At 49.2% G+C, this 22619-nt stretch overlaps 2 protein-coding genes and 1 long non-coding RNA gene across 8 annotated transcripts in view; 1 reads left to right on the plus strand and 2 right to left on the minus strand.

Moving 5' to 3' along the window:
• The first annotated feature begins 6922 nt into the window (after positions 1-6922).
• UPP2 (uridine phosphorylase 2) lies at positions 6923-14298 on the plus strand. Of its 2 annotated transcripts, XM_048309766.1 has the most exons (8): positions 6923-6997; positions 7094-7153; positions 7750-7867; positions 8890-9048; positions 11089-11203; positions 11796-12005; positions 13285-13431; positions 13792-14298. In XM_048309766.1, the coding sequence occupies exons 2-8, from the start codon at positions 7128-7130 to the stop codon at positions 13950-13952; spliced, it is 936 nt and encodes a 311-aa protein (XP_048165723.1). In that variant the 5' UTR covers positions 6923-6997; positions 7094-7127; the 3' UTR covers positions 13953-14298. The 2 variants fall into 2 exon arrangements, with proteins under 2 accessions (XP_048165723.1, XP_048165724.1); XM_048309767.1 differs by lacking the exons at positions 6923-6997; positions 7750-7867 and having other exon boundaries at positions 7026-7153.
• Positions 11705-12756, minus strand: LOC125328703. The gene is made up of 2 exons (XR_007204807.1): positions 12717-12756; positions 11705-11997 (listed from the first exon to the last, which is right to left on the minus strand). It is a non-coding gene; the product is annotated as an uncharacterized LOC125328703 (long non-coding RNA).
• Positions 14299-16657: 2359 nt separating the features above from the next.
• CCDC148 (coiled-coil domain containing 148) overlaps positions 16658-22619 on the minus strand; it is a 56508-nt gene continuing 50546 nt past the window's right edge. For 4 of the 5 annotated variants that reach the window (XM_048309762.1, XM_048309760.1, XM_048309761.1 and 1 more), the window contains 3 exons: positions 20229-20346; positions 18527-18667; positions 16658-16898 (listed from right to left, as the gene is read on the minus strand). In XM_048309762.1, the coding sequence (XP_048165719.1) occupies positions 16686-16898; positions 18527-18667; positions 20229-20346 (472 nt within the window). In that variant the 3' untranslated portion in view covers positions 16658-16685. The remainder of the gene's footprint in view (positions 16899-18526; positions 18668-20228; positions 20347-22619) is intronic. The other variant, XM_048309763.1, reaches the window with a different exon arrangement.

Raw genomic sequence — 22619 nt, forward strand, 5'->3', positions numbered from 1 at the left:
CTTCTCTTCTCCAGGTGAACACCCCCAGCTGTCCCAGCCTGGCTCCAGAGCAGAGGGGCTCCAGCCCTTGGAGCATTTCTGTGGCCTCCTCTGGACTCTCTCCAGCAGCTCCATGTCCTGCTGTTAGGCCCCAGGGCTGGAGGCAGCTCTGCAGGTGGGGTCTCACCTGAGCGGAGTAGAGGGGCAGAATGCCCACTCCCCTGCTGCCCACACTGGGGATCAGCCCAGTTCACGGGGGTCTCTGGGCTGCCAGTGCTCATTTCCAGGTCGTGTCCAGCCTCTCACCTCCTGGAACCTCTCCTGTTCCTTGGGGTTTCACTTGCTGTAACTGAGCAAGCTGTGTCCTCTGCCACCACCTCTGTGAGGGTTCTGTGCTGCTATGCGCTTTTGAACAGCTGGCAGGGGCTGTACGAGGGCTGGCTGCATTCTGCCTCTGGGAGGAGTTTGCCATGACGCCACCAAAAAGAAAAGGGGGAAAGGAATTCTGTCTGTGCCCGCTGCGTGGAGAAACATTTCCACACAAGGTGGCACCTGTCTCCTTCCTTCCAGTCTCGAGTCAGAGACGCTGAAAGCCACCTGGAAATATCCTCTGAAAGTTAACTCCTGGCAAACAGGATGCAGAATCCATGATTAGTTCCCATTAGCAGTTGCTTTTCCCTGGGCACTCAGGCACCGCAGGAATTGCTGCCACAGTCAGTGCTCGGGCTGGGCAGCAAGGAAAGGGCAGGAGGGGTGGGGTGACAGCAGCTGCCTCCACTGCAAGTGCCCAGCTCTGGGACAATGGACATCCACTCGGAGCCTCCCAGCACCAGGAGGGTCCTGGGAGCTGAAGGGGGCTCCTGCCCACTCCCCGTGTGCAGCACTGCGTGTCCCACTGCAGACGGGCAGAGGTTTATGTGCTCCAGATCTGCCCTGTGCTTTATCTGACAGAGATTAATGCTCTGTGCCTGTAATTTAAATCACAATTAAGGTATTTTAGAATATCTCTTCATACACTCTGCAGACCAGTGCAAGCTCTGCTGACATAGGAGGCTCTTTTGCCCTCCAGTGCAGGATGCTGGAGAGGCCTGCCTTCCACTGCAGGGCTTTTCTTCTGATCCCAACCTTTCTACACAAGGAAAATGCACATTATTATTGCATATTAGAAATGCAGCGTAGCTAGAACAGCTCTTGCATCAAGCAGTGAGACAGTACCACCACTCGCAGGCTGAGGAAGGAACTGGGCTGTCCTGACCCCTGTGCTCTGGTACCTGCACAGAGCCCACTGGCCACCCCCAGGACCCCCCAGCCCAGCAAGGGGGCCCAGCACAGAGATGCTCTGGCTGAGCATCTCCTCTGGCAGCATGGCCAGCAGTGCTGTCCCACCCCGCCCTGCCCCAAGGTATGCACACCTGAGCACGGTGGTTTTAAACCTTAAAAATCTTGGTGAAGCATGGAGGTGCCAGATCCCTTACTTGCATCAAGGTCCTTGGTCCTCAGAGTTGCTGAGAAAGGCAGAGATATGTTTTGAAGGCTGCAAAAAACCACTTTGATTTTCATGTGATTATTTTTCACTCCTATCATGCTTCCCCCACCTGTCTCTAGCTCCATGGTCTCTGTCTGCCCCGTGCTGGCCCAGTGCCTGGGGGCTCAGGCTCCCGTGTTGGTGGAGCAGGACAGCAGGTCAGGGAGGGATGCAGGACAAACTCTACCCCTCTAGCCTCCCTGGAGGAGAAAGAGAAAGGGCATGGGGACAGAAATAAGATAAATACAGGGAAAAGGAAAGGAATTGTTTGAAAAAGGAAAAAATCTAGACTTCAAGCCTGCTTGGTTTACCTGGGTGCAGGGAAGAGGGAGGAAAGGCAGAGATGCTTTCGCCAGGGTCTTCCATGTATCTCCACAGGGCACTGAAATGCAGAGCCAGCACCAGCAGAACTAAGTGCCTCCTCTGGAACCAGCATTTATTCCCTTTAGGTGTTTCCATCTCAATAAAGTTGGATAAAGTAGGGTCTGGATGTTTCACTTTGAAATAGTGGGGCCAGCATAAGTCTGCCCTTGCATGGAAGCCCCTAATCCCCCATGGAGTGCAGGAAAGTGTCTGAACAGCCGTGAGCTCAGATCCTGACAAATCCAGCACATGAGGTGATGCAGCAGCTACCATCCAGACCTCCACGCTGCCAGGGCCAAGGACCAGCTCATGCACCAGCTGTGGGCACTCCATCAATGTGGGGCACATGGGTAGGACAGCTTTGGGGGGCACAGGGCTGGGGCTCAGCCACCCAAACCCCCATGTTTCCTGATGAGAAATTGTTCCTTGTCCTGTTTCTGAGACATGATTGGGCTTGACAAACAGCATGGCTTTATGAACTGTGCTCAGGCCTTGCGTCATTTGCCTTATTGCGGCCGAAATCTCCTCCCAGCCCTCCCTCCTGCCTGCACCCTCAGGCACCAGCAGCTACAACAGGCACCTACAAGTCCAAGGAGCAAAAGTCTAAAGGATAAAAATACCCATGTAAGAAAAAGAAAACAAAAAAGGGAAAAAAAAAAACAGGCACCATCTGGATTCCAAGCCTGGAGAGCAGAGAAGCACTGGGCAAGAAAGGAGCAAGCAGAGAGGGGCTTGCTTGCAGGTTCCAAGAGCTGGGGAGCACTGCTGATTCTGTGTCTTCTCCCACCACAGCCAGTCTCTGGAGCCACATCCCTGCTCTGTCTCAGCAAACTGGGCATTTACACAAACCTCTGTGGGTACTCCCAGCAGGAAACAGCTCACCCATCCCTGTGGGGTGGGAAGGGAACAAAAAGCAGCATGGAGGAAGGCAAGGGGGAACCTACCCCAGAGTGGATGGGAGGTCTCTGTTGCCAAGCTGCCTCACTGTTCATTTCCTTCTCACTTCAATTCCATCCTGCTTGGAGGCAGAAAAGGAACCCAGCCTTGGGAGAAGCAAGATGCCAGAAGCAACATTTTCTGCTGAAGTGGATCCGTGTGGGGCCAGGGAAGGAGTCTGTCCAGGATGGGCAGCAGCAAACCATGTGGAGCCAGGCAGAGCCAGGGCAGGATCCCTGCTCCTGCAGAAAACCAACACCAATCCCAGCCAGAAACTTGGTTTAAACTCAAGCAGAGCCCTTTTCCCAAGGCATGTGTGGGGCCAGCCTGGTGCTCCTTGAACCTGCAAGGGCAGACGTGTGTGGCTGTCACCCTTGTGTCCTCACCCCCTGGGCAGCCCAGCAGGGCAGGATGCCCAGAGCGTGGGCACAGACCCCCCACCTGCCCTGGCAGCACTGGGGCAGAGCAGGCAGATCCCCTGCCTGTTCCCAGGGTGAATCCCACCTGCCATGGGCAAGGCTGCAGAGAGGGAATGGTGGGAAGAGTGACTCGTCTACAACTCTAAGGAACATTCCTGCAGTGGAGCGGCAGCAGCCTCAGCCCCTCGTGTGGAGCCACACTGGACTGGCAGATCAACAGCTCCTGAATAAATCCTGAATAGCGACATAGGTCAGGCAGCTGATTTCTGCCTGAAATAAATGGCTTTGCGGCAGTGCTTCACCTCAGGGGAAACATGTCCTGACAAGCTGCAGTTACTCAAGTGCCCCGAGGGTTTGTGGAGCCTGGTTCCTTTGGAGAGTGTTTTACTGATTGCTCCCAATGCCAAGAGCAGCTTTATACCAATAATAAACAAGGCAAAACATGGAGCCAGAGCAAACAGCTGATAAAAATCCACATTTTGCTCCCTGTGTTCACTCTTCTGGCTCTGCAGCACAGGGCGGGTAAGGGGAGCAGGAAATCTTTGTGCTGCTGGCACATGGCCTTCCTCCTGTCAGGTAAAACACTCCCCGGTGCTTCTGCTGCTCCCTTATGCCGATTGCCAGGAATCATCACTAGAGGAATGCACAAGACATCCCTTGGACTGTGAATGTTCATCAGCTCTCTGCTATTGAAGCAGAACTGTGAGGCTGAGCACAGGCTCACATGCCCTGCCGGGGTGGTGGTGGAGGCGCTCACTCCTGCGATGGGCACCACCTGTCCCTCCTGCCCAGCCCGACCCGGCGGCCACAGACAGGGCTGAGCTCCGGGCTGCTGGAATATCTCATCCATCTGCAGCTCCAGGGAGCTGCAGCAGCAGCAGCACTGCGGGAGGGAAGGCGGAGACGAGCCGAGTGGAGAAGGAGCTGCTAGGGCTCGTTGGGAGCAAGGCTGCAGAGCCCTGGCAGGACGCGGCGGGTGCGAGCTCCCTGCCGCGCACAGGCTGCCATCGCTGTCTGCTCTAAAATAGCATTTAACATGACAAGAGGTGTCGGATGGGCGCGGGAGCGCTGGCTCTCCCTAGCTCTTCCCTTGCCGAGAGCCTGTCTACACTGCCATATGTTACTCTGCCGTATACTTCATCGTGCTTTATTTGTCATCCTCTAGCACATATGGTAACAGCTCCACTGCCTGGCACTTGGAGAGGCTGGATTTAGCTCTGAATCAGGCACAAACAAACACTCACTTGGGGCAGTGCTCTTTGCTTCTCACCATCCCCACCTCCCCACGCTGCCTCGAGGAAGAGAAACAGGCAGGCAGCGGGGCTAGATCAGCACTGCAGATCCCTTTCAACTGAAAGCATTTTATTTTAGTATTTTATCCTATCCTATTCTGCTATTCCATTCTACTCTATTCTACTTCTATTCTACTTCTATTCTATTCTATTCTATTCCATTCCATTCTGCAGCCTCTGCCATGGTAAGCAGGAGAGGTAGGAAAAGAACAGCCACGCTTCAGTTTGGGATTTACCGAAAGCCATCCCAAAGAAGAACAACCATGGGAAAAATAATCGTGGACGAAGGAACCAAAGGTGAGGGACTTCTCATACTGGCCAGGCAGGGAGCTGACCTGCACCAGACAGGCCCAGAAACCTGCATGGCCACAGTGATGGCTGCTGTCCCTTCTCTTCAGTGTCACTTCTGGGAAGCCAAAAGCACAATCCAACCATTTCCCTTGGTGCAATCATGTTTACTTAAACAGAACACGCTAGTTCCTTTTACCTTGGGCACAGCAGGGACAAACACCGCAGGAATGTTGCTTGCCCACCAGTTCTCAGCCTGCCATTCCAGACAGAGCTGTGGCTCCAGGAGACTCTGCCCCTGCTCACTCAGCAGGGCCACCCTCCAAAATCTTGCCCCTTTTGCCAGCACAGGGGAGGTCCCTGCCTGGGACCGAGCACACCAGGGGCAGAGGCTGCAGCAGGGCAGGGCAGGGGCTTTGCTGACCACCAGGCAGGGATGTCCCAGCTGGCTGTGCTGGAAGACTATTTTTCATAAGAAAATATTTAAGAAGTTGTCCATGTGCTCAGGAATATTGCTTTATTGTGGGATGGCTTGAACTGTGCACCCTTCCAGCTGTGCCCAGAAATACTCTGCCATGGAAGGCAGGCAGAGAAAGGGGAGACATGGAAGCACTGCCTTTGGCAGCCCAGGCAGTGTGTGGGAACACTCGTGCCCTGCCACAGGGTCACTCAGGTGTCCAGCTGTCTGTCCATCTGTCCAGCCATCCATCCACAATTCTGCTGAACCCTCACTCCCCAATGAAAGCCCTGTCCAGCCATGCTGGAGGTGGGTGCAGGGCCAGGGCCTCATGTTCCTCCACCAAACAAGACCAGAGAAGGAGGAGAATCCACAGGAAGCCTCAGCCTGATCTCACCTCCCCCAGTGCTTTCCCAGCCACCTCTGGCAAACAGCAGCAAACTTCTGCTTCTGTTTCTCAGATCAGGTAACTCTCACTGGACATGACTGCAAAGCTCTGCATGGAGCCCACGGCGCAATCTGCTGTGTGCCTGAAACCACAGCAATCGCACCAAGTGACTTTAGCAGGCAGAAGGTATGTGCAGCCCTAAGGAAACTTTTTCTGTGCCCCTCACAGAAATCTGGTGCTTTCTGAAAGGGAAAAAGAATCTCCAGATCCTTATTCTTCAGGAGTGCTGTGGAGCGTCAGTAATAAGTCATTTTTGGCAGGCATATGTGAACAGCATCCAGGGAGGGAGAACTTCATCAGAGCAGAGAAATCCTTCCAGCCTGCCTTTGGTATGACTCCAGCAAGCTTGAAATATCCCTGAGAGCTCTGCTCTTTCCCCTTCTCAGAGCTATCCTGACCCTGTCTTGGGCAAGGTACACAATTTACATGTTCCCAGGCCACTGGCTTGCAATGTTTGTTTATTTTTATACAGGGTTTTGCAATTTAAAGGGTTTGGATGGGTAGCAAAATGGGCATTTGCTCAGGGAAAGACTGCCTCAGTTAAAACAATTTCCATCCCTCCCCATTAGGGCAGCAGGACTGCGTTACTGCCTGAATGCAGGGTGCAAGTGAGCCCCATACAATGTGCTTTCACCCAGTAATTAATTACCTAGCACTTCTCTAATTATCAGAGCTTCCATCGACAATTCCCAGAGGCCAACAGCAAATGCCAGATTCTGCCCCTCCAGCAGCTGCCTAAAATATCTTCCAGGGCAGTGCCTGATGTTGTTGGGACAGGAAGCAGGACCACTATCTCTACTCTTCTCCTGCTCCTGCAGGAGCATCACACATTCCTCCCGCAGCCCCACGAGCACTCTGGTTCCCCTGGCCTGGGACCTGCTGCCACTGGCACACTGCACACTGTTCTGACAGGCTTCTGGGCTGAGATGGGGCTGGGTGGACCATGAGACCCAACAGTGCTGTCTGAACATTGCTGAAAGTGAAATCAGCCTCCCCAGGCCAGGCTGGTGGTCCAGGAGCTGTTCTGTCTCCCCGGGGTGCACATGTGCAGCCATGTGCTCAATGCCCACCCCACCAGCCAGATGGCACAAGGTCACCAGCCAGAGGGCCAGCAGGTCACCGGCCCCAGCCCTAGGGCCGCCAGTCAAGGTTATTGGTGACGCACCTGCCCAAAAAGCCACTCTGGGAGGAACCATGCCAGACAGGAGGTACCTTGGCATCTGAGCGAACACAGGGAGTGGGCGGGGTACTGGCCCCTGTTGACCTTGGGAGCTGCACAAAGCATAGGAGGTATTTAACCCCCTTCAGAGCCCCTTGAAACCTCTTCTGAGCTCTAAACCTCGACAGCTGAGGACACAGGGAATGTTTTCCTTACCTTTTTGGCAGGGTATCGCTTTCAGCTGACTCTGGTGGAGCCGCTATGACCGAAACAACAGGTTACTCGGGGTGAGTAACAGGGGAACACTTGAGTTTGTTTTAATAAGAGAAGAAAAATGTTCTCTGGCTTTCATTTAAGCCTCATTTATAAAACTAACCTGCACTGTTAGTTAGTTGCTTCTCATCTCTTGCAGCAGGTGGAAAGGGACAGCAAGCTGGCCTCTGGCTGCCTGCAGGGTCTGCACTCACCCTGCCAGGCAGTTATTTGGGACAAGTGTGAAATCCTGATTTGCTAAGAGCTTGATAAACTGTCACAAAGGAAATAGCACAGCACATCACCCCTGGACATTGCTGGCAAAACCCTATGAAGGAAAGAGCTAAGGTTGCCATTGACAAAATTGATAAATACTGAAACATATTTTTTGCCAAATACATAGATATAACAACAGACACGTCAAAGAGCTTACCTGGAGCAGAAAGACAGCTGGTCCAGACACCACACAGAGCTGGCTCGTCCCTTGTCCCTGTCCCATCCCTTTTCTGACACCTGGGCTGTGTGTGCCCTCATGGAGCTTCTAGGCTGCCCTGTGCCCCATTTCTGCCTGTCCCCCTCCCTGTGGGCACTGCCTGGTGCCCCAGCCCATCTCCTCATTGTCTCCCCCCAGGAGCGGCCTGGTCCTTGTTAAAAACCCACACTTGGACTTGATGGAGGAGGACATCCTGTACCACCTGGACTTGGGAACAAAAACGCACAACCTGCCAGCAATGTTTGGGGACATAAAGGTAAAGAGCAGGTGCAAAAGCAAGGCAGCAGCTCCCCCCTGCACAGGCTCTCCAGCTGTGCATCCCATGGCGCTACCTGCCCATGCTGGAGCCCCACTGCTGCCAAAGCTCCTGCTGGGATGGGGTCTGGCTGCTCAGCTAAGGGACTCAGCAGCCCAAGGCAGCTTGGGCAAAGAGGTTGTCTGTCCTTGTTTGTTTTGGACAGAAATCACAGCAGAAAATTATCCTTTTAAAAACCTGTAGCTCTGTAAAACCTGATTTTATATTGGCCCCATGTTGGAGGACAGACAGAGGAGGCACTTGTCCAAAGCATCTTGATCATCATCTACTGGAGACAAGACAAGGAGGATGTCATATCATTTTTGGCTGAGACCTGCTTTCAAAACCGACTTGTCACGATGGCATCCTCTTCCATTTCAAACCAGAGCCTTTCCCTAGTCGTGCGGGGGAAGAGCCTCAGTGCCCAGGGCTGGAGCAGCCTGGCACCCTGGCAGCAGGATCAGCAGCACTGCCCTGGCAGCTGCACACTCATCCTCCTCCTACCTCCAGCGAGCATATTTTCCTTTATTATGTAAAATTTGTCCTTTTTCCTCCCTGACTTTATGGCCTCCATGCCATCAGCAGTGCTCACTAATTGCAGTCAGCATTGTTCAAAGAATAAATTAACCAATGAGCTCCTCTAACAACTGGGCTTGCTTTGCTATCAGTGGTGATACTAACAGCTTAAATTTGCTGAATTATTTTAGATTTTCTTGCCTAGGACTGATACCCAAGTATGTGCAGCTGTATGGCTGCCCAGACTCAGGGTAGTCACCACCCTGACAGAGTGACAGCCTGTGTTTCCTGTTCACTCCTGGTTTTGCGACCCTCAGTTGTTCCAATGTCCCTTGACTGATGGTGAGGAAGTGGCATCCCACTGCCTTCTCTGAAGATGTGTCTGGCGCGGCCACCACCGCCACATTCAGACTGACTCGTGGTACTTGTTCTAGCTAAGTACCAACACACTGATATTCTGTTTCCAGTTTGTCTGCGTTGGCGGCAGCCCGAACAGGATGAGGGCGTTTGCCCAGTTCATGCACCGGGAGCTGGGCCTGGCGGGTGACGGGGAGGACGTGGCTGACATCTGCGCGGGGTCGGACCGCTACGCCATGTACCGGGCAGGGCCCGTGCTCTCCATCAGCGTGAGTTCCGCACCGTGCCCCGGGGCCGGCCGGGGGTGCTGCTGGCAGGGTCCCACAGCCACACAGCGCAGGGTCCATCCTCTCCCTCACATGCCTCCGCCTCCCCCAACACCCACCTGCAGACTTTTTTCCTCTTTTCGTTGTTCAGCCACTACCACCAGTGCAACCTCTCAGCCATGGCAAAGCTGCTTCTGTTTGAATAGCATTCCCCGATGCTTGCACTCTATGTTTGGGAAGTGCCACATTAACAACAGACGTGCACATGTTCTGCTCAGCTCAGTTGGGGAGGCAAAAACCACTCCTCAGCACACATGAACTATGAAATGTTGCTGGGAGTATTACATTGATAAAAGCTCTAAAATAAAAACCTGGCCTTATTATTAACGATTCTTTTAGAGCGGGATTTTTGGCACTGAACAAAGGGAAAAGCAAACACAGGCTGTGGTGGGGAGCACTCACACCCAGAGGCTTGGTCCTGGCGCCAATTCTTCAGGCACAAGATTAGTCTGAAATGTGATTCACAGGAGATGGAATCACACAACAGAGCTCATGTTTCCTCCCTCTGACAAAACCAAACCAATCCTGACCAAGGGAATCAAGCCTGAGGGAATCAATCTGAGAGGATCCAACAGGAAGAACTACCACAAGATTTGCTGTTTCCCAGCCTGGCAGCAGCAGTGACACAGCCAGAAGCAAATCCTCACCAAGCTCGAGGCCATGCACCAGCTTTGGCCAGAGCAGAAGAGGACATGGGGCAGAACACACAGCCGCCCCAAGAAGCATCATGCAGAGCAGCTGCCAACATCACATTCTGCAAGTTGCTTAGAAACACAACTGAGCTCAAACATACGGGGGCAGGAACACAGATTCCTGCTCTGAATATTTACAATGAGAATAAATTTTTTAGGCATTGGTGAATAAGCCAGGCTGATGTTCCAGAATAACAACATGTGAAAAGGTTTCATATTTAAAACATGATACAAGGCGAACAAAGCATTGGTCTCACAGCCAGGAGAAAGGAAACAAAGCAGCACAAAAACTGGCTGTGTACTTTAATCAATGGAGCTTCCATACGTGCTTCCTTCAGGTTTTTGAAGATGATAGCAAAACCAAAAAAATTTGAGGTATTTTTCAAGAGGAAAAACCAAACCCCATGGCACCAAACACCTTTTGTACTTGAAAGTTAAACTAAGAAAAGGATGTTGGTCTAGCAATGGAGCAGAAGACAGACGACCAAGCAAGGGAGCACTGGGCAGATGCAGCAGAAGCCCCAGCAGCTCCAGGCCTGCAGAACATCTGCCAGCCCTGGGGAGCAGCAGCAGAGAGGGAATGGGGCAGCAGAGTCTGTGGAGGATGGGAACAAGCCAGTGCCAGCAGTGGGGAGCTGGTAGCCATGCAGGTGCTGGGGACAGAAGGGCAGCAGGGCAGGGAATGTGAGCCAGGAAGAGGGACAGGCAGCCTGCAAGGCATGCAGCAAACACCTGACCCTGAAACCTGTCCTCACCCAGGGACACAAACCCTTCCATTGTCCTTCGTGCTCAGCAATGTGGCAGAGATGCTCCAGTATGGGGCGAGGACAGGCTGGAAGGCACATGGAGAAGCGAAAGCTCAGGTTGTCCTCACTGAAATTCACCACTCCCAGAGTGCAAGCAGGACACAACAAAGTGCAAGTCAGCACATGGCATAAGGATTGGCAGTGCACGGGGAAGGTCTTGGAGCATTCAGCTGTTGGGATGCATTTATGGACCCTCCTTGAAGGACAGGCACCACCTGTGTGCCTGCAGAGGGTCCCCAGGGATGAACACCAGCTCTACTGACATGAAGAGCCCTTAAAGCATCGAGGGGAGGAGAAGAGGTTAGACACTTCACCTGGACAGACTAAAAAGACCCCAAAGATGTCTCTTCCCCCTCAAAAAAATTGCTATTGGCATCATCAGCAGAAGAGGCCACAGCATAACCCTGAGCTCATTGCAGTCATGTACCTGTCACCTACCACAGCCTCATGGGGACTGACGTTTCTCTTTTCTCTCCTTCCAACAGCATGGAATGGGCATCCCTTCCATTTCCATCATGCTTCATGAGCTGATCAAACTGCTGCACCATGCAAAATGCCGGGACGTTACTATTATACGTATCGGTACTTCTGGGGGCTTAGGTAAGCGATTCATGGTCTTTCTTCAGAGCAAAACAGCTATTATTAAAAAGAACTCTCAGCAAAAGCTCATGCAGTTCTGAACTTTAGCATTTTGTCAGGTCTCTAAATATCAAATATGGTATTTTGTTTTGGGTTAAAACCCAGAAAACTTGTAGCGACTGGCTTGGCAGAGTGCACATTCTCAGAGTGTATGAAGGCCTTGATTCCACCACAGCCATGTGTCACTTTCCAAACAGAAAACATGAGTTAGGGGTGACCCAAATGAATCCATGATGCCTGGATGAGGCAGTGGTGCTGCTCATGCCTGCACAAGCTGGCAGGGGGGACACGATCTCTGCAAGCCAGAAGCAGCTAAAATCCTGTCATTCAGCACATTCCTACAATCACTTATCTTGTGCTGATTCTGTACATTTTACTTGTACATCTGTGCTACTTCACGAATTTCAATTATTCTCTGACATCTGCTTTACTTGCTGAAAAGAAGAGCCCCACAAGCACACGTAGATCTATTGAGATTTTCCTGTTGTGCTGAAGTTTGGCAGCAGAACACAGGTGTTATGAGCTCTGGCAGCCTCAGCTTCCATTTCCACAGGGATCAAGGCTGGGTCTGTTGTGATCACCGACACGGCCGTGGACTCCTCCTTCCAGCCACGTTTCGAGCAGGTAGTGCTGGGCGATGTGGTGGTGCGGAGCACCGAGCTGGACAAGGACCTCGCAGAGGAACTGCTCGCCTGCAGCAGGGAGATTCCCGACTTTCCCACGCTCATCGGCCACACCATGTGCACCTACGACTTCTACGAAGGTAAAACCAGCTTTGTCTGTCCCTCCTCACCACATGTAATGCCAAGTCTTTCCACTCTTACATGGACAAAGCTATCCAGGGAACCCAGGCCACAGGAGGGCTGCAGGCAGAGACCCGCGTGGTGCTGGGGGGGCCAGGCAGAGCAGGGGCCACCCTCAGAACACAGAGCACCTCTGTTTGCACCTTGCTGAGTTTGCCACCAAGCTCTTCCCCTACAGCAAGATTGTCACTTCAGAAATTTGTTCCTACCAAACACTAGGAAAATATTACGTTGCCTGTGAGATTTCCATAAACAAACTTTGGATACTCTGGAACCATTTCCTTTGCAAAATTAAATGCTGATTGCAGATTAGATGAAATATAATAAATGAAGAATTAATAATCTGAGCACTATTTATAAACCTTTAGATCTGCTTGCAGATGCAGCCATCTGTGTACTGCTCAAGTCTGTGTTTTATTTAAACAAAAAGCTACTTGAGAGGATTAAAGTAGGAGCAGCAATAAACTGAAGGGCTGGCCCAGGCTGGCCCAGCCACAGGTAAGCATTTGCCTGTCTCAAGGCCTTCAGGCACTGTGTGAGAGGAGAAGCTGCACAGGGCACAGGTCTGCTCTGAGCACACAGCAGGACAGCCAGAGCCACTGGAGGGGTTAGAGGAGAGGGTCGGGATGGGTGCCCACACCTGGCCACACTGAACACAGTGTTGGTCCTACCTGCAGTGGTACCTGGAGCTGCAGTAGGGGAGCACCAGTGCCCTGGGACCAGCTCTCCAGCCAGCACCAGTGCCACCCACACCAGGAATGACACTGTACGCAGCTCCAGCTTCCATCCACAGCAGCCCCTGCAGAAAAATTAAACCCACTTTAAGGGGGTTTCCTCTCTTCACTGTTCCCATTCTGCACAGCTTGTTGTCCCTCTTCTACAGTCAGTTGGCATTTTTGAGATTTAACCTGGCAGACCTTCACAGCTGATATGCAGCATGAATCTCAGGAGCAGCCATGGCTTGTCCCTGCAGAGCACAGCATCCCCTGGTGCCTCTTACCTGTGGGCTGACTTGACCTTTTACCAGTGTTGAAACCTGCGTCATTCTCTCCCCTATACAGAGACACATCGTGCTGGCTTTAACACTGAGGGGAATACGAATTAACCAGCTGCTCACAGGAAAACTTTGTGGGCCTCAGACAGAACATGGGCACTGCTGGACTTCCCATTTACACCTATGCCCTGTGCCCCATGACCCCATGCAAGGCCGACAGTGACAGTTCTCTGCTTCCTTTCCAGGTCAGGGGAGATTAGATGGTGCATTATGCTCTTTTTCCAGCGAAAAAAAGTTGGAATACTTACGGAGGGCTTATGACGCTGGTGTGAGGAATATTGAAATGGAGTCCACAGCATTCGCTGCCCTGTGTGGACTGTGTGGCCTCAAAGGTGAGTCCCGTTGCTTCCACCTCCTCCCCACGCTCTGGCTTAACCCCCTCTAAGGGTCCCGTTCGGTGCCAGAAGGCCAAACACACATCCTTAATGGTTTTATCTAGAAAAGGACACTAAAACGAATTTTATAGCTCAATAAAACCCAAGTGTGTATTAGAAGACCTGAGTGCGTGCCAGACAAACCAACAGCTTGCTCCCCTCAGGCCCCTCCCGGCCCTACCGCACGTCCCGCCCGTGCTGGTGCAGCCGCCGCCAGGCCTTGGCGGGGCAGGGCCCTCGGGGTCCCGCCGCTCCGCCCTGAGGAGCGGGAGCCGCCGGGGCCGGTGCTCGGGCTGACAGCGTTCCGTCCTCCTGCAGCCGCCGTCGTCTGCGTGACGCTCCTGGACCGGCTGGAGGGGGACCAGATCCGGGCGTCCCACGAGGTGCTGTGGGAGTACCAGCAGCGGCCGCAGCGCCTGATCGCCGCCCTCATCCGCAAGCGCCTGGGGCTGGGCCCCGCGCTCCTCCCCTCGGACTGACGGTGACAGCGAGGGACAGGCTGCGGGACCTGCCCGCCCCGGCACACGGACCTGCTCCGGGAAGCGGGAGAGCTTCGGTCCCGCCGCGCTGCCGCGGCCGAGCGGAGCGGCCGGGGCCAGCGGCCGGCGCAGTGCGGGAGCCGCCGGCCCGCAGCGCGGCTGCAGGCGCACCGACAAAATCTGCGCAGAAATTCGGGCTGCCTAACAGAGCTGCAGGCTCCCCACTCCAGCCGTCGTAAAGGACTGTCCTGTTAGGGTCACTCCTGTCCACAGCGATCTTCCAGGAAGGAGATCTCTTTGCTTTGGGCATAAAGATGAAACCTAAGTAAATGACATGAAAAATTAATCCGTATTTGTGACCATTTTTGTTACTGCAGTTACAAAGGCCATTCAGATTTTCATTCCTACAGTATTTAAAGATGTCACAAACAGACAATGCCAGAGTTTAAGGTGCCACAGCACCCAACCGTGCCCAGCTGAGGACCTGACCTTCAGGCACTGGTTAACATTAAAGCCACTTTACTCACTACAAAATTCACAAATAAGTAGTCTACCTTGAAACCAAATAACTTCATTTTCACAGAGAAATTCTTATCAGGCTTTATAAAAATACAGTTGAGAGTGAACTGCCCACACTTCATCCCTGGCGTAAAGACAGCTGGCTGAACTGCCACCCCTACCCAGCCAAACCCACAAAGCAGGGCTGCAAGAGGTGCTGGTTGAGAAGCCTATTTACCATTAACATTTTAAAAATTACTATTTCATGTGTAACTTGGAAGATTTCTTTTTTTGTTTAAGTGTAGAAAGATTTATCATGAAAACCAATGTCATTATAAGCATCTCTGTTTCCTGAAGGGTTTTGATCGGCTCTTGTGAACAATGCTAAGGTGAGGATGATGAAGTAGGGTGAAACATCCACCTCCTTCCCACAGGAGCAGGAAGGAGGTGTCTGGCCAGGCTGGGAAACAGCCAAGGGATCTGAAGAGCTCTCCTGACACAAGCAGCCTTGGTTGTGCTGTGCAAAATACCCTTTTGCTGACCTGCATTTTCTCCACACTCCCCCCCAAATCCTCATTCTGGCGTCACTGTATCACTAAAGGCCCTGGCTTATTGTTTTGTTGCACTGAGGTAGCCCAGACTTCTATAGACTTCTACTCAGTTTCTACCCTAAGAAATGACAGACATGAAAACAACCACAAGTCTCTGCTAAAAATCTGTGCCCGCTATTTCAAAACTAATGTCTGCTCCCTTTAAACTTTCTTTTTCATTAACATCTTGGTATTTATAAAATATGACAACTATAATCTCCATTTCAGTAGTGCACATTTTTTTATCTTGTAGATCTGCTTTTAAAGGCAAGGGGGAAAAAAATCAGCTGCCTAGGTTTGGGATGATGCCTTTCTGGGAAGTGTCTTGCAGCCAGTCTGTTCCCTACAGCAAAGCACTGCTGTCTCCCCACAGGAATATCCAACCAGTTGTGAGGTGGTCAAGTGTGTATTTAAAAATAACAAGTTACCCCAAAGGAGAGACCAAAATAAAAAGCACAAATATACACAGAATTGTAATTTTAGCACAAGCACACAGAGGTTGAGCCCAGAAGACATCACGCCCCCAGCTCAGGGCAGGCTCTGCAGCATTTCCCCACTAAATAACTCAGCTGCAGCACTGGGATTATGCTGCTCCTGGCTGACCCTGTGCTCACTCTCTGTCTGTCACACCAGTTCCCCCACCTTTGGCACCTGCCTTGTGGTCTCCATCAGCTTCCACGACCACGCCCTGAGCACCTGGCCAGACCCCAGTGCTCTCTGGGTGAGGCCACGTTCTCACTGCCATTGCCAAAGGTCTTCTCAGTCTCAGGTGTGAAAACTTGACATTGCTTGTGTCTGACTGCAAGACAGGTATGTGACCCACTGACATCGGTAAGGCGTTACACTGTCACATAAAGGAAGGTCCCATCATTACCTAGAGACATGACTAGAGATGCTCAGATCTTTCTGATATTCATTATCCTTAGAAAGTTCTGGTCAAACTATTAATTGTAACTTGTTCACAAACATTTTACGCTATCATTATGTAAGGCTTGAAAACATAATCAGTTACAAAAGGAAATAGTATTGATTTCTCTTTCAGTTAATAGAATCATATTCAGTGGTGTCAGCTCCAAAATAAAGATGCCAGCTCTATTTCTAATTTATAATTTATCTGAAAAACTAATCTGCAATATGAAATTGCATGACTGGTTTGCAGTAAATATGATGCAGCAAGTTGCCTTCTAAATATAGACAAAGGTTTAAGTTTCATCTTACCATAATCAAGGAATATTAGAAACATTCATGGCAACGAAGACTCTATAACTAAAAGAATCAAATTCTCAAGAAACCTGGAAAGAAAATTGTGGGATTTATTCATGTAACATAATAAAATCTAAAGTAACTGCTGTGCAAAGCTATTTTGGACTTCTGCTGCCAATTAAATCTTAAGAATTCCTACTCAAGTGCTGCACATCAGATTAGCCTGTGCTGTGTATAGGAGTCCTTAAGCACAGGCGTCCCAGCTCCCACTTAAATGGGACATGGGCAATCACACTATACCAGCACACACCCCAACCTCTCCAAATCTACACCAGGCAGGTGTAATGTGGTGCAGCACAGCTCAGAAAAGCTTGGAGTGCTTTAGAATGGCTGCAGACACAGGGAACTGAGCAGTTCTAGGACACAGCCAAAGGGAATTTATTTAAGGTTTGCACATTGTGGGCCAGACCAGACCCCTGATGCTCCTCTGCCCCTCAGATGAGAGGTGCTCTACACTAAAAGCTGTAGATTCCATGTCTCTTCTTGGAAGCTTCAGTGGTGGAAGTTTTGACAAAACCTCTCTTGCATAAAGTGTTTTATGCAGTCCAGCTTCCCGGAGAGCGAGCTCAACACGAAGCCTGGGGTCAGAAATCACCTGTTAAAAAAACCACAGCAACAATCAATAGAAGCCAAAAAGTACTGCCCTGAGGAGCTGCTGCCTTCCCTCATGTTCTCCGTGCACACAGCCTCAAGTGCAGCACAGACTCCAATCTCCTCCTGGATGTTCCTATAGAATCCAAGTGCTTCAAATGCCTATATGATTTTTCTCACAGTGTCACCTTGTGCTTACATGCCAGTGCTGCTTCCGTTTGTTAGGACAACAATTAATCCCAGGGAAATTACTTCTGAAATTTGTCAAAAGTTTATCTGACAAAATTTGTAAGCCTGTTTCCAATCCCTCTTCCACGGTCTGCAGTGGCACTGCACTGGAAGTACAAGGAAGAGCAACACGTTGCTTCCAGTTCCAGCATCACCTCCCCAGTACCCAGAGCTGCTGGAGACCAGCACTGGGAACATGATCCACAGCCCCTGCAGCACTGGGAAGGAGCATGGGGATGTGCTGGGCAGGGATCACATGCTGCAGCCTGAGCAGCACCAAACCTGTCTGGAGTTGAAATAGAAAGAGCATGCTGAGAATTAAGGCATAGGCCCCAAATACACACGTTCAGAGCATGTTTAAGTCAAGACTTATCAGGACCTTGTACATTGGTCAGACTTGGGGAATTTTAACAACCAAACAAAACCCACATCTTTCCATTACCAACCTGAGAAGCTTTAAAATGTCTTAAAAAGGGAAGTGCTGGACAACTTTAGCTATAGACATTGTTAAATTAAATCTTATTCAGTGTCAAAAGAAAGCTTTTACACCACAGAATTGTACCATAGCTCTTCTCTTTTGGAAACAAAATTTTCAGATTCCAGAGTGGGAATAATTGTAAATGTATTGACTGACAGATAAGGAACAGTGAGGGAATCTAAAAATCTCAAGATGTTCCTTAATTGCATTTGAAATTGAGGGAGCACCCTCCTCTGCAAGCTGAGTGACCTGAAACGCAAGTACAGTTAGTTCAGTTCCTGATTAATTTTCACTTCACTGGTTTATATTTTCCTTTAGCCCCTGCAGATCACATCCCAACAGAGCTTCTATCCAGCAATAGTGTAAAGATGGTCAAGACACTGATTTTCAGCTTGTGAAGAGATTTGTGCTATGCATAAACTTTCAAGAAAAAAGCATAGCCCATAGTTGATTACCACAGCCCTTTTGTACAGTGGAAGAGCTTTCACTGACTGGGGCAGGTGAAAAGGAAGCACTCTTGTAAATAGATGCATAAGAATGTAAAATAGGTGAGCTTTAAATTGCAAAGATTTCAAACAGATTGGTCAAAATGCCTAGCAAGCACCAGAACTGCCCAACAGTGCAGTTAGCCCAGCGTTCTCTCTCCAGTGGTGGCAATGGAAGAAGCTCTTCTGAAGAGCCAGGAGTCCCACACTGAACCTGAACGGACCTTTGGGGTTCTCCTCTTGAGCTCCTGCAACCCCTGTGCTGGGTCAGAGGGATTGCCCCCCCTGTCACCCCTAACATTTTTGTCTCACACACATTATAGTCTATATTCTACTCCTAATGCAGCTCTTTAGGATATACAATTAATGTTACTGTCCTATGTCACTACTAAGACATAAGAGCACACAGTAACCCACCCAGCAGGATTACAGCCCCGTTACCTGTTCTTCACTGTATGTGTGCAACCTGAACAGTGGCTGCTGCAGCTCAAACTCGTCATTAGTTCCAATGCCCAGACGAGCTCTTGACGCCACCGTATCAGCCACTGCTCTGGCTGGATCTAATTTTGCAACAACAGCAACCTAAAGACACAATATGAAAATAACAATTACTCTCTCTATGTAGAGCTAAGGTGAGAGCAGGTCATTATCAATAACACACCCTTCCAGAACACAATTATTCATTGTCTTTGCAGCATAACAGCAGCGCAGGGTCCCAGCTGCAGAGACGGCCTGGGCACAACAAGGATGTGTGAGAGAGAAGCAACAGCACCCTGAGCTCTCCAACAGACACTGACATGAGCTCCAGTGTCCAGCCCAGTCTCCACAAGGATCCAGCAGCCTCATAATTCTGCAATACCCAAAATTCCTGGAAGTCCAAACTTTCTTCTTTTTCTTCCAATGGAAACAAAGGTGTTCAGGGTGATAGTTCACAATTTTTAGAGAGTCACGGACAACAACATCGAGTGATACGCCCCAAATAACACAACTCTGGCTTTTTTCTGAAGTGCATCTGCTTTAACTGTGCAATTTCCTGTGGCTAGATCAGTATCAAAGTCTCCCAGACACTGTATTGTGCCAGAGTTAATCTTTTTTCATTGTTTACTTTCTTTGTGTTAAAATATTCAGACACAGGCTAATACTACTTTGGAAAAACACAGAAAGATGCACGAGCAAACTAACTAAAGTCACAAGCCCATATGATGAATGGCTAAAACCAGAAAAAAAATACTTTAAATTGCACACAATAATTTTTTCACCCATCTCTTTAATAAAATGTCACCTTGTATTTAAAGGCTGCCCAAATCTACAGGCTGAATGACTTTACTAAAGATCTTTTTTTCCCCCTATACAAACAATGTACGTACTTTATGAAGCAGAATTTCATTAGTGTGAAACAGAGAATAAACGTTGGTCAGAGAAGTATAATGAAGTGGGAACATCACCCCAGGCAAAGGCCCTTCTAGAAGCATTTTCTACTCCGGCAAGAGAATTGAGTCAGTGGGAAGAGCTCAACAGATCATGACTACTAACCAGCCTCTTTAGAGGAAAAAACAAGGAGATTACATACAGAAACGTAAATTAAGGCAAAATTACTCTTTCAAAAGTCAGTAGAAAAAAAATAACCCTAGCACTTACTAATGTCTTACTATGACATTAGCAAGCATTAGTAAGCATTTCATGGTTGTCCTTTTAAAAGTAATATGCAAAAGTTTCAGAGTCAAATATCTCTGAAGAAAAGTCACCTAAGATGTGCAAGTTTTCAGAATTTAAAAAGAACATAAATTACTCATAAATCTTGCCTAAGATTCAAGGCAGACTTAAGGTTATTAAAACAAACAAAACCCAGAAAAAAAATCACAGAAGAAAAATCACATCCAACCTAGAAAAACCTTCTCTATCTCCTTTCAGATATCAACAGCTCCTACAGTACAATTTAATGCCATAATGTTCCTGTTGTCAGAGCTACAAAGCACATAGGATTTATAATATGACAGAATTACTGCTAGTCAGACCAAGAGTGCCTTTTACCTTGTTCATTTATTTGCTTTTGAGAGATTGTTCTTTTTATCTTTCCCTGCCCCGGCAGTCTGTGTTTGTATGAGTGTGCATGTGAAATCCCTGCAGCCAGGGCCCAGCCCACCTGCTGTCGGAGCACTTCCAGGCGCTTCTCCTTCTCCTCCTCCTGCCGGGCCTGGAGCAGGGCCAGCTCCTTCTTCTCCAGTAAGCGCTTCTCCAGCAGCGCTCGTCGGATCTGCACCCTGCCGAGCACACACAGGGAAACTCTGGGCAGTGCCACTTTTACATTTCTGTGTTACCATTTCAGTGCAAAAACTACTCTGATGTTTTCTGTATCCACCTTAGGATGCTGTGGTGGTTCATCAAAGCACCTCAGAAAGGCAAAGATGCTTTTTCATTTGAACGTGTCCTTTTTGTTGGAGTTTTTTGGTTTGGGTTTTTTGAGGAAGGGAAGTTTGGGGAGTTGTGCTTTTTGATTTGTTTTTCAGTGGGTTTTGGTTGCTCAGTTGTTCTTTTAAACAACTTGGCTAACCTTTCAGATTCCATGCCTAGACCACAGATTTTCTCTAGCATGCTTTATATAGCCCTGGTACTCTTTTTTCTCCCCCATTTTCTTTGCCAAGAAGAAATGTTCTCTCACATCTGTGTATGGCAGAAGAAATCTTTCCTATAACCCTTTCCGAAACACCTCACTCCCAGTCTTATCACTGAAAAAAGGGAAAAAACTTGAGACTCACACCCTTCTTCCAAAGGAAAAAGCTGGAGGTTCACACCAGTATCTCCAGCACTTTATCCACAGCACTATTGTGCTGCTCCATCTTTCACTGCAAGCATTTATAGACTACTGTGCAGAGTCCGTTCCTTATGGAGCTGTAGATATTTGTTGGTATGTCACTTTTAGTCCTTGTACAGGAGCTGCCAATGCCATGCTTTGAATTTGGAGAATTACCCTCCTTTTGCCCTTCAAATTTGAACTTGCCTTTAGAGAAATTGAGATGAGACAGCTGCTACAACTACAATAAAACATGTATTGTTATTTTTTTACTCTCTAAATTTTAGTAAGCTCAAAGGAGTGTATGACTTGTGCCATAAACTGCAAAAATCAGAACTAAACCTACAGTTCTGCTGGTAGCTAGCAAAGACTTCTGTGTCAATAACCCAATCACAATTAGCAGGACAATTTTATCCTAAGAGAGTGGTACAAGGCTGCCTGAGAGTACCCCAGAGAGGCTTCCAGTTTCTCACAATGTCCACTGTAGTTTAGGCAGAGAAATGCTGCAGCAGTAGTGCTCAGGGGTCATTCTGTACCAGGGAAAAAGCCTGATCTGCTTTTTACATGGAGAACATTTAATAAAAAGCAGATTTCTTTTTTTTTCTTTTTTTTTTTTTTTTTTGCAAAATGACAAAAATTATGTTATACTGAAACCCTTTCACTCTGCTTGAGCTGACTGTTGTGATACATGTTTTAAAATACTCCAGAGTTATCAAACATGAAATTCAATACTGTGGAAGCTTCTGCGCAAAGCCAAGAAGGAAGACTGGGGGGCACTGGGCCAGGCCTAACTTCAAACACTTTGTCTCGCCCATGGCAGTTTTCCTGCACAGGGGAATACAAAGCAGTGCTAAACTGAAGCATTCTGTGGCCTTTCCATACCCAGTTTGAACAGTCCAGGTGATCCTGACTGATTGCCAAAAAGCAGCCAGGGAGAGCGGGGTGGAGCTGGGGCACGGTGCCGCAGCGATCGCTGCTCCTGCGGAGGGTCACGTTTTCATGGCTGTGTTATCATCCTCCATAGGCTGGAGAGAGCATGGCCAGGATTAACAAAGATGAAGTGTCATTGTCAGCAGGCAATGGCACAGCTATGAAATCCACACCCAGGGAAGGCAGACACCCTTGGAAATACATACTCAACTGCACATCATGTTCCTAAATTGGAACGCCCTTACAATACTTTTTTATACTTGGCTTCCAAATGTTTACTCAAGCTTTGATTTCACCTTGTTCACATATATATAAAGCTGTTCATTCTCTTTCACTCTTTTACACTTAGCAACATTTTAGCTACTATTTCTCCTAAGTAAGGTTAATTTTATAGAAAACCTCAAAATCAAAATGTCTTAATACTCAATTTTGCTTTTAAGCTCCACAGTAAGTAACAATTTTAATAAACCACCAGGTGATAAATGAGCATAACTGATCAGTTTCAGTAAAGGTACCTTTTGTAGCATTGCAGGTACATGTTTGTGTAATTTTTGATAAGCATATTTTCATTAAAACTCTGCTTTCAGACACTGTCTCATAAATATTCAATAGGAAATAATGAACTACTATGTCTGGAGAGACCAGGAGACTTTCAGGGGAGCATGTGAGAGCCCTGAGGTGGGATGAGAGAGGTGAGCCTGCACGGAGCTGCTGTGAGGGCTCAGGGGAGATGCACTGGTGAACAGAACCCCATGGCAAACAGTTGCCATCGCTCTGTTCCCTGGGGGTCAACCATATCAAATTCTGGCACAG

The sequence above is a fragment of the Corvus hawaiiensis genome, chromosome 7, assembly GCF_020740725.1.
Source record: "Corvus hawaiiensis isolate bCorHaw1 chromosome 7, bCorHaw1.pri.cur, whole genome shotgun sequence".
In the NCBI taxonomy this organism is placed as follows: Eukaryota; Metazoa; Chordata; class Aves; order Passeriformes; family Corvidae; genus Corvus; species Corvus hawaiiensis.

Bases quoted from the DNA above. Each gene is read 5' to 3' on its own strand.
- UPP2 (XM_048309766.1), top strand. From the start codon at position 7,128: ATGACCGAAACAACAGGTTACTCGGG. The intron at 11,204-11,795 runs GTAAGCGATTCA...CCATTTCCACAG, and splicing joins CGGTACTTCTGGGGGCTTAG to GGATCAAGGCTGGGTCTGTT. The intron at 13,432-13,791 runs GTGAGTCCCGTT...GTCCTCCTGCAG, and splicing joins TGGACTGTGTGGCCTCAAAG to CCGCCGTCGTCTGCGTGACG.